Genomic DNA, 11,084 nt, shown 5'->3' on the forward strand with positions numbered 1-11,084 from the left:
GCAGCTGCCAATGTGCTCTAATTGTCAATGTAGATGATGTTGGCAGTGTCTTGTGCAACACCCAAATAAGCTCCATAAGGCGTCTAAGACATACGCACTCAACCGGAGCTATGAAGACTGCCCTATAATCAGCCTCTCAACTAGAAGTGGCCATAGTAGGTTGCTTCTTGCTCAACCATGATATGCATGAATTACCGAGCATGAAACAAAAACAACTTGTGGACACTCGCGTGTAATAACAACCAGTCTAATCTGAGTCCAAAAAAGCATGTAAATCTGGCGGCAATGACCCCCCCTTGTGATAAAACAATCCAATGTAAAGTGTCACTCAAGTAGCGAAAAATCCTCTTGAAATTCTGCCAATGCTTAGAGCCTAGGCTATGCATAACTATGTTGACCTGTGAGACTGCAAACTGACACAAGGAAATACCACCATCACACTGCTTAAATTGTATGCCCAAATAATGATGCAAAAGTCCCACGTCTTTCATCTTGAAAGTAGCTTTCAAATCGACTTTGAATTCAACAATGTGTATCTCATTTGGACCAGTAATTAGCAAATCATCTATATATAGAACAATGACAATAAGTACATCACCCTCATGCTTTACATACAAAGTGCTTTCTGTTGGATTTTTATGAAAGCCTCGTTTAGCCAAATGAGTGTCACCTTTGTCATACCAAGCACAAGGAGACTGTGCTTCAACCTAGACACAAAGATTTCTTACATTTGCACACTTTATCTTCTTGTACCGTGAGGTCGCGTTACATAAACTTCCTCAAATATATCACCATTCACGAAAGCAGCAACAATGTTTAATTGATGTACATCCCATCCAAAATGAGTCACCAATGCACATAGAAAACGAACAGTTGTTCATACGAAGTGTGGGAGAAAAAGTCTTTTCATAATCAATGCCTTTTTGCTATGCATAACCTTCTGCAACAAGTCGAGCTTTGTAGCGATAAATCTCACCATCCGGCTTACATTTCAACTTGCAAACCCACTTTGTACCAATGGCCTTTTTGCCAAGAGGCAAATCATTAAAAGTCCAAGTGTTATTTTCTATAAGTGCATCACATTCTAATTGCATAGAAGCCATCCAATTTTGTGAATTTTGTGCTTCATCAAAAAATAGAGGTTCCTCCACATCACATAAACTCAAACCTGAACAAGTACGACTAGACATAGGTGCATCTAATTTACTGTCACACAAAGTATGTATCTGCATAATGCATACATAGCACGAAACTGCACAAGACCGTGCCAAAATCTCTCTGGAACTGCCCCACACAATCATACATGAGCACTACATGTGCTACATAATCCACACTGGAACTATTGTGCTACCTGTGAGCAAAACCACTGGGAAACTGGCAGACACTACCTCAGCATTCGGTAAACTCCTCGACCAAAAATAGCTGCCAAGAGCTGAGCGCGCTCGAGGGAAAAAACCCGCTCTGAAATGGGCCGTCGGGAGCCGTATGTGTTGACATGTGCCATCGTAACCAAGTTATAGAGGAAAAACACCGAAGTCGTAGCCGCTACCAAGCCGATTCTTGGTCGCATAAATCGGTGTCAAAGCCGATGTGTCGGAATGGCTAATCGTCGATGTCAAGGCCGCCTCTTGCAACCGAACGAGTCTCCAATCCCGAGACGAGGGTGTCAAAGCCCTATTCTCTCTCTTTCTCCTGCGCATCTCTAACATCCCAACGAGCTTTCTCATCCATAGGCAAAACAGCTCTTATAATAGCAACTCTGCCACCAAAACCTGCAACATCCTCAACATCGCTTGTATCCTCAAAACCAGGGCCCTGCACAACATTCCAAACACCTCTTGACACAAGAACATGTTGCATCATGTAAGCCCACATTGGGTAATTGTTCTTATCCAATTTATCCTCATGAGCAAACATCTTGAACACATCTGTGTTGTTGCCAGCCATGGCGAGTGCTTGCACTTGATGTGAAAACTGCCTGAAAAAAGGAGAAACAAAGTAAGACTAACACGTGCTATATAGCACAACCCAAAGAAGACTGCAAGGAACTTGTTATGCAAAAAATGGCACCGACAAAAAATTTGCACAAAAGTACAAAATTGCTTGCGTAGTATTGTCTGTAGTGAAAACGGAGGCCGAAATGAACCCAAATGGAAATTCCAATCAAACTCAATTCTTCAAGGCTTCCCAATGTATTTGTCAACCTGCTAACGCTCACCAAAGCTCACCCAAAACGATGAGCAGGTGTGTGCCGGCGATGCTGACAACCGCGCCTGGGAGGGCGCAACCTGCTTTGATACCAATAATTGGAAATAGGGTTATAGGAAAACACACAGCTTGGAGAAGACAAAGAAGCACAAGGCACACACTAGAGAGTAGTATTACATAGTGTGCAATGCAAAGATAAGTTAGCCCTAGAGTGATGGGCGTATATACAATGCACGGGAAAAAAACCTCCTATTGAGGGAATGATCCTACGTGTGTTTTCACACACATAGCTTTACCTACCACATACATATGGTAACATTAAAAATGTCTATGTGAACCTGGCAGGAAAACTGTCAATGTACGAGTGCATAAGTCTTCCTTATGCCATGCCTTGCACTTGGACTATTGTGAAATTTAGAAAAAAAAATTGTCTTCGTCTATCAATACACACACTTCCCCATTGTGAACTAGATACTTATATTTGATTTGGGGAAGAGGGGGGGGGGGGGGGGGGGGGATCGGCAAGACTCAATTTTACACTTGATAAGAGGAGAACTGTGTGTGGAGAAACATGGCTCATTTGAGAAACATGGGATCACTCATTTGAACATGGCTCCACACGTTGGTCCCTTTTTGGCCCATGTGGGATGGTCACAATTTGGCCAAAGATAATTCTATCAATTTACTCTTTGGTTAGTTCATTGACAATTGAGTATTGGATTCAACGAGGCAGCCCTGAAATTTGAAGGGTGACTACTTTTCCTTTTGAGGGCCATAAAGGAACTCCTCATTTCTTTCTACTCAAATTGGATACAACTATTTTTAGAGTTTCTCTAAAAGGGTAATCACCCCTTGGAAGGGTGCGTGCAACATCTAATTTAAGGGCTACATCAACGTTCCTCTGAGGCAGGTTAGCTCTTTGGGCCTTCTTGCTCTGTTCAATTGGTGTGCTCAATTTTCACAATGGTGATTAAGGGTGCCTCTTTAGTGTCACCTTCTCAAGTCTCTATAGAACCGAAAACCACTTCTAAAAAACCTTCAGTTTGAAAAATGTTGTAGAGCTCTAGCCGCTTGGGATGATTTCTTTGAAGAATGGGCAGTGATGAGCAGCATTGAGTGCTTTGTTTGTAGAGACCAAGAGACCACACCATCTCCATATAAGCTTGCTTTAACAGGGTAGGCATTGCACTAGGGAATGGTCCACATGTACACTCATTAATAAGATAGCTTCGTTTGGAGTACATCATGCCAATACACCTCCAGCACCAACAAATTTCTGAAGCCTTTACCGACAAAGTATCAATTATGGATTATACAGACCATATTGGCACTATCAAGAACAATTCAAAAGCTCTTCGAAAGAAAAAAAACCTCTACAACATTGCAAATTTGATACCATCTTTGAAGAAAGTACACTTGCATTGATAAATGGATATAGCTCCAACATTCGCAACCTGCTGCAGTAATGACAATTTTATCGTTTTCTCTGGTATAATTGATTCTTTGATTCAAACACCATTCTAGGTGTATGCAAGAAGAGAGGGTCTATACAAGCTCAGAACTTCTATGTACAGAGTCTAGTCTCAAAACTGGTTTCTTCATGAAAGTATTTGAAACTCGGGTTGTAGGAGCTTCAAAACTGGTTTTCGTAGTGTTTGAAACTAAGGTTGCATCTACAAGGATGACAAAACAATGGGCATTTTGTGCTATGGCTATGCAGGGCTCCTTCACAAGTTGCTGTGTACAGAACCCACCAAATACTTCTGCATATGACATGCACAAAGATTCATGTCAAACACCATTCGTATGGTGACGAAAGCTTGATGCCAATTGTTCAATAGCATTGACACTACTCTGTGTATAAGATGATGTTTGTGGCTAAAGCATATAATGCAGGGATCTCTACCGTGGTCCTGAGAGTTGAGAAGCATCAATGATACACGACATGTCAGACAGCAAATCTGAATATAGTTGTACCTGCTCCATAGCAAGGCTGCGATTCTCTTCATTTCTCTGCCATGCATACCACCGCTCCTCCACACCCTCACCCTCTAACATCTGTAGCACCTCTGACATCTTTGGCCGCTCTGCGTATGGCAGAGATGTGGACAAGAGAGCTACTTTTACCATTCTCTCCAGCTCTTCAACCACAAATCCTTTCTTGCACTCATCCTCGGACACCAGCTCATACAATCTTTTCTCTTCATGCAATTTCTTAACCTGTAAAGGATGGGCCTTATTAGCATCATACATAGAAGAGAACAATGACATAGAGACGAGCAACGGTCATGGGCTCTAATGTATACGTGCATACATACCCAGTCTACTAGTTTCTGGCCCCTGAAGCCGATCTCTGTTTGTCCAGCAACCAGTTCTAAAAGCAAAATGCCATAACTGTAGACATCAGTCTTGGCGGAGATCTGCCCGGAGAGCGATTCCGGTGCAATGTAGCCAATGGTTCCCCTCACAGCTGTCGTAACATGTGAAACACTATGATCCAAAAATTTTGCTAGTCCGAAATCTGCAACAATAGCCTCGTCAGCCTCATCAAGTAAAATATTGGCTGCCTTCACATCACCATGAATAATCTTTGGATCACACTGCTCATGCAGATAGACCAAAGCCCGTGCTGAGCCAAACGCTATTTTCTTCCGGGTAGCCCAGTCCAAGGGTGGCTTTTCTGCAGTAGTAGAGCTATCCATGGTTAGCTTGAAGCTAAGCATTTCATGGAAGCTGTGTCTACACAATCATTTAGACAAGTATACATAACAATCAATACATACATGCACGAAGACAAACCAGTGCAATGTATCACATAAGCATCCATTATATTTCCCCATGCATAGGGATTACCATCAATATTGCTTCAGAGCTTACCTCTTAATCGGGAGGCTACACTGCCATTAGGCATGTACGGATAAACCAAGGCAAGTTCTGTGGAGGTGGTACAACAGCCCATCAGGCGTAAAAGATTCTTGTGAGCAGCAAGACTAATCATCTCCAACTCAACCTTGAATTGAGGCACAGCATTGCGGTCTTTTAAGCACTTCACAGCTACCATGGTTCCATCTTGTAAGCAGCCCTTATAGACTTGCCCCGAACCTCCAGTCCCAAGAAGATTATTGATGTTGAAACCGTCCGTTGCTTGAAACAACTCAGAGAAAGTGTACCTTTTCAGCTGACCAAGGGAGACCTCTGATTCTATGTCATGCTGCCCTGCACACATACCGAACCCTTTTGAGGAGTGGAATTGATTGTACAATTTGCAGTCTCACAAGAGTAAGACTCCACCAAAAACATCATCAAAGTAGAGTTGAGAAGATGACCTGCATCACGAATGCTGTAAAGTTGTCGACACTTTCTTCTCCACCATATCCATAAGCTTAAGCAAACAGCCACAGGAAGAACTATACCAAACACTGCCACCAGGCTCACTATCAAAATAGTCCCATTCACATGTGTGGACTGGGAACGGACGCCTGTATTTAAATAATGCTTAGAATCTATCACCATCTACCCTGGCATGCAGCTTTAAATTCCAACAAAATAGTATTCACAACAAACCTTGAGATGCATTCGTCGGAAGAGACTGCCCTTGGCCAGGACAGCTGTTGCCAGTGCCCGTTCCACAAAGGTACGGGTTACCTTCAGCACTGGAAGCAGAAATTTAAGTGTGATGGTAGGTAATTAAAGAAGATGGAAATAGTACTCAATGCTCATCTAGGCATAGTCTCACCTTTGTGAGGCTGCTGAGAAGTGTGGCATTTGTCCACTGAAATTGTTGAATGAAAAGTTCCTACAGATAATAACCATCCACTGATTAATATCCCAACATTGAGGCCTCACTGTAGGGCACAATGTGAAAATACTCACACTACACATATACACAAAAATGATGAAAAACACTGCAACACATGTACAACAAAAAGATCAGAAAGCGAGGTAAGTACACAGATATTGTACGATACAACCCCTTTATGCTGCTTTCTGAGAAAATAAACATGAATGCAGAGAGTCGGTCACTAATCAACTATACAGTGCAATCAACTGCAGCCAAATAAAGATAAAGCTAAATCAAGGAATTTTATCAACTGTGATTACATTTCACCCATATAGACGAGACAAGTAGGAACCACTAATGAGCATGAGATGCGCTTAGTGCAATCAGGCACCCAGCATCTTCTCATTGAAGAGTCCATAAGCAAGTTCCGTCCCCCGAATACACCACATAGGTCGATATGGTTTGGTTTGAGAGAATATCTAGCTACAGGTATTTGTAATTATGTGACCTCCCAACCTCATGAATTATAGTGTTGAAAGTCTCATTCACAGATGGTCTAATTGAATGCCTTCGGTTATCAAAATACCAGATAACCAGAAAAGACTCGTGAAATTCCTTTAGTTTTCCAAATACCAAATAACCCACAACAACAACAACCAAAAAAGAAACTTGTTATACTCACACAGAAGATAATGCCTCAATCGAGCTCAATATAGCAGGTATGGATCCAGAAAGACTATTGTTATTCAGCCGCCTGATACCCAGAGAAACACCAGTAAATAACAATAATAGCTGCAAGACAAACAAAAACACATGGATAGGCGACAGTACACTCACAAAGAATTGAGACTTTTGAGCTGTCCAAAGGTTGAAGGTATTCCTCCACTTAATTGATTATTTGAAAGATCAAGGGTGTTAAGACTAGACAAAGAGCCAAGTTCCGGTGGAATGGCACCTGTTATATTGTTGTCCACCAATGAACTGCCAATGGTACAATGTATATATTGAGTCTGACACCTAAGTATGAACATCACAACTACATTGTAGAACTAGAAAGGGTTGATACAAGTGATATGCTTACAGGATTTGCAAGCTGTGAAGTTTGGAGATATCAGGAGAGATGGTGCCAGAGAGGCGCAAACGTCCGAGTTCCCTGTTAGTTCAACTCTTCTCTATAAATGAGCCAGAAAAGGGTGGTGTGATGCATGCAATACATGCAGCAGCATACAACTACAATGGCTACATGAATGTGTCATCAAGAATGATCTCATTATCATGGGTTAATGGTTAACAAGACAAGTTAGAAGACAGGAGGTAAGAAGCCTACAGACGAGTGACTTTCATTTTATCGGCGGAGCAGGTGACATGATGCCAGGTGCATGGGTCTGTGTAGGAACCATCCCAAGCAGCAGTCTCGTTCTGTGGATCGATTAGGCTCCCCTTCACGCTCATCAACGCCTTCACTGTATCAATCCCACATGCAAAGCTCAAATCATGTGCCTTTTGCTTCATCTTGGTTGGATTAAGAGGCCATGCATTCATTGAATGGCTATGGAAAGCAGACTTGCTAGTGGCCCAAATGCAAGGCAGCCTTACTCAATTCATAAATACCAAGCACATCACAACTTGTTGGTGGGTTCTTGCATAATTAGTGTAAAATAAATTTAATCGTACATTATGACTATAAAAACCTCACCATCTTCAATCATAAGTTGGCCTGCACAGGGTTGCAACAATGTATGAGGAAGGAGGCAGCAGCATAAAATGAAGAATGCGGAGGTTAGGACAAGTTCCAGACACACAGAGGCGTAGTTTCGCATTGTTTGCTGTTGTTGCACACCACAAAGTCAGCACTCGTGTGGCCAGCTAAAACCTTGGGAACACATTGGATAATGTTCTGTTTAGCCTTGCATGTAAGTCATCGATTTGCTTGTATAGGTTTGGCTCCTGAAGAACTCAGTGGAAGACAATGCAGATGCAAGCAATGAAAACTCTGTAGACGCGGGGACGAGATTGGGGGCGGGCCAGAGTAACCCTTCGATTGACAAGCTCACAACACGAGCTAATGATCCAGGATACAGGACACCCTTAGTGAAGCTTATGATCAGAGCCCCTTTAGGGATTACTCAGAGAGAGAGAGAGAGAGAGAGAGAGAGAGAGAGAGAGTCCTTGAAGCACAGTGGAATTAGAGATTTTGAGAGAGAATGGTTAAACCTTGCTTCATTAGCTGGGTTCTCTTTATATACGGCCTTTTCTAATCAGGCTGCAAATTCTGCAAAGTGGCAAAACCTCACTTCCAAAATCGCAAGTCCGTTATTTGATTCTCTCTCTTGCTCTCTTACCTCTCTCTCTACAGAGTACTAAGCACTGGAGTATCGCCATCTCTCTCTAGCTAGTACCCAGTACGCGATGGGGACCTCTCTCTATAGCCTACAAGTTCTACAACTAAACGTAGCCTCACAGCTTGAGGGGGTACCTACAAGAGCGCACCACTCTACATTGCGAGCAGTCTCTTTCTTGCTTCGTTGTCATCTTCATTCCCGCCTCTGCGCGTCTCTCTCTCGCTCTCTCTTCTCGCGCAAAATGCAATTAGCTGATTCAGCTCCTCTCTCTCTCTCTCTCTCTCTCTCTCAAGGCTAGGCTGGGCACAGTGGGCACAGTGCAATCTCATTTCTGTCACCTGTGCTTCCTTCTCCTTCTCTCTCTCTCTCTCTCTCTCTCTCTCTCACACATGGGTTCCCAACTTCCCCGAATCCCCATGCTTCCTTGTATACACCTTGCATTGGCAATTTGGCTTGCAAATACCCTGCTCTGATTTCTTGCACCTCGGAGTCCGGACTCATGGTCTCATCTCATGTCGCTGTGGGCCGAGCTCTAATTTTTTAAAGGCCATAGAATAAGACGAGGGGAGTTGTAATAAAAGCTAGGTGTAAAGGCCTTGCCTTGAGGCTTGGTCCCTTCATGAATGAAGATGGAACTTTCGATGTTGTCAATCAAATTAAACTAGCATCCCATCATTAAAGTCCCAAAACATAGGCTTCTACATTTAGACAGCGCATTTACATATCATTCATTTTCCAGTGTGTGGGCACATATCATGAATTTTGATCACATTGTTTATTAGAGTGCATTCGCACGCACAAATTGTCCTCCTTATGTTGATGTCGAATTGTTTCGGCACGTTGTGTTGCAGTAGCTACCTATTTGGTTGGTTTCGCTTTTGTCCTAGTGCATGTAGTAGCAAAACGAAACTTAAAGAGCGAACTCGGTCAATTTTGGTAGAGTTGGCTTGGGTAAAGCTTCGTTTTGAGGAGGGAATGGACAGACTTTTTGCTTTTTGCAAATTTTTCAGGTTTGACTATCGTTAGTAAACGACTCCACAGCCTGCATACGAAACTTACCTTAGTGTATACAATTAGAATTGCAAAGGAATTGTGCAAGCAAGCAGCAGCACACAAGAGTTTACTAAGGTGTTGGTCGCGCAAAGCATAGTTATCTATAATATGTAACTATATGTTATCATGCTTTTTTGGCCTCTCCAAAGAGCAAAGGTCATAAGATGTTTTCTTTTCTAAAAATATCAATTTTTTATTTTTAAGAGAAAATTTTTCAATGAATGAATGTGGTAATAATCACTCATGAGAGAGAGAAGTGTGCAATAGCCATGATGGAAATTTTATGGTGGATAAGATATTAAAGATTCGCATCATTATTCAAAATGACACCTAATAGTAGAGACGTAACTGGTTGTATTTCTTGAAAACCATGTGACAAAAGTTTAAAGATGGCAGTGGTTATAGTGTGGGGGTGTACAATATGTTGGAATTAGGGTTGCAGAGAAACACACACAGCTTGGAGAAGACGAAGGAAGATCAAGGCACACAATAGAGAGTGTGTTACTTAGTGTGCAATAGAAAGATAGATAGCCCTAGAGTGATGGGCGTATATACAATGCACGGGGGAAAAAACCTCCTAAAGAGGGAAAAAATGCCTCGGCGGTCCTAGTGTGTTCACACACATCACTACCACATGTATATGGTAACAAATCCCCCCTGGAGTGATGCGGTGAACGAGAGCTGGCACATGAGTAAAGGGAAGTGCCATGCCCTGAGGACAGGATCAGTCCACAAAGGGGAGAAAGCCCAAAGCTTTGCAGAAAGCTTCAAGCTTCTCACGAGACAATGCCTTTGTGAAAAGATCTCCAAGGTTGTCCTGTGTTGGCACATAAGCCAAGCTGATCTCTCCTGCTGAGAGCCTCTCCCTGACATAGTGGTAATGCACCTCAATGTGCTTTGTGCGAGCATGAAAAACTGGGTTCCTCGCAACTGCCAATGCGCTCTGACTGTCAGTGTAGATAGTGTTGGCAGTGTCTTGTCCAACGCCCAAATCAGCCATAAGGCGTCTGAGCCATACACACTCAACCGTAGCTGTGAAGACTGCCCTGTACTCAGCCTCACAACTCGAAGTGGCCACAGTAGGTTGCTTCTTGCTCAACCATGATATACATGAACTTCCAAGCATGAAACAAAAACCTGATGTGGACACTCGCGTGTCAAAACAACCAGCCCAATCTGAGTCCGAAAAAGCATGCAAGTCTGGCGGCAATGATCCCCCCTTGGGATAAAACAAGCCAAGATGTAAAGTGCCACTAAGGTAGCGGAAAATCCTCTTGACATCCTGCCAATGCTTAGACCCTGGGCTATGCATAAATCTGCTGACCTGTGAGACTGCAAACTGAATATCTGGCCTCGTGTTGCATACATAAATGAGGCAGCCAACAGCAGTTTGGTAAAGAGTGACATCAGCAAGATCGCCAGCATCATGTAGACTCAACTTCAAACTTGTTTCCATGGGAGTGGCAATAGGTTTGCAATCCTCAAGTCCAAACTTACATAGCAATGTCTCTATGTAACTTTTTTGACACAAGGCAATACCACCATCACACTGCTTAAACTGTATACCCAAGTAATGATGCAACAGCCCCAAATCTTTCATCTTGAAAGTAGCATTCAAATCAGCCTTAAATTCAGCAATATGTCTCTCATTTGGTCCAGTGATCAGCAAATCATCAACATAAAGAACCACGATGAGAAAT

General features: G+C 42.7%; 1 protein-coding gene across 2 annotated transcripts; it reads right to left on the reverse strand.

The window, feature by feature from the left end:
- Window positions 1-3,575: 3,575 nt before the first annotated feature.
- On the reverse strand, window positions 3,576-8,737 carry LOC147454147 (protein CLAVATA3 INSENSITIVE RECEPTOR KINASE 5-like). 2 transcript variants are annotated; one of them, XM_086516175.1, is made up of 12 exons: window positions 7,686-8,737; window positions 7,317-7,452; window positions 7,071-7,142; window positions 6,827-6,970; window positions 6,672-6,743; window positions 5,945-6,004; window positions 5,773-5,861; window positions 5,535-5,687; window positions 5,086-5,424; window positions 4,527-4,888; window positions 4,186-4,428; window positions 3,576-3,971 (listed from the first exon to the last, which is right to left on the reverse strand). In XM_086516175.1, exons 1-12 carry the CDS (start codon window positions 7,807-7,809, stop codon window positions 3,936-3,938), a joined length of 1,830 nt encoding a protein of 609 aa, XP_086372301.1. In that variant the 5' UTR covers window positions 7,810-8,737; the 3' UTR covers window positions 3,576-3,935. The 2 variants fall into 2 exon arrangements, with proteins under 2 accessions (XP_086372301.1, XP_086372300.1); XM_086516174.1 differs by having other exon boundaries at window positions 3,577-4,428; window positions 7,686-8,734.
- Between the last annotated feature and the right edge of the window lie 2,347 nt (window positions 8,738-11,084).

The sequence above is a fragment of the Adiantum capillus-veneris genome, chromosome 7, assembly GCF_014529385.1.
Source record: "Adiantum capillus-veneris isolate H3 chromosome 7, ASM1452938v2, whole genome shotgun sequence".
In the NCBI taxonomy this organism is placed as follows: Eukaryota; Viridiplantae; Streptophyta; class Polypodiopsida; order Polypodiales; family Pteridaceae; genus Adiantum; species Adiantum capillus-veneris.

Coding starts and splice junctions, on each gene's coding strand:
- LOC147454147 (XM_086516174.1), bottom strand. CDS start 7,809: ATGCGAAACTACGCCTCTGTGTGTCTGGAACTTGTCCTAACCTCCGCA. Junction 7,143..7,316: donor AAAATGAAAGTCACTCGTCT/GTAGGCTTCTTA, acceptor TTGAACTAACAG/GGAACTCGGACGTTTGCGCC. Junction 4,889..5,085: donor TGTAGCCTCCCGATTAAGAG/GTAAGCTCTGAA, acceptor CTACTACTGCAG/AAAAGCCACCCTTGGACTGG.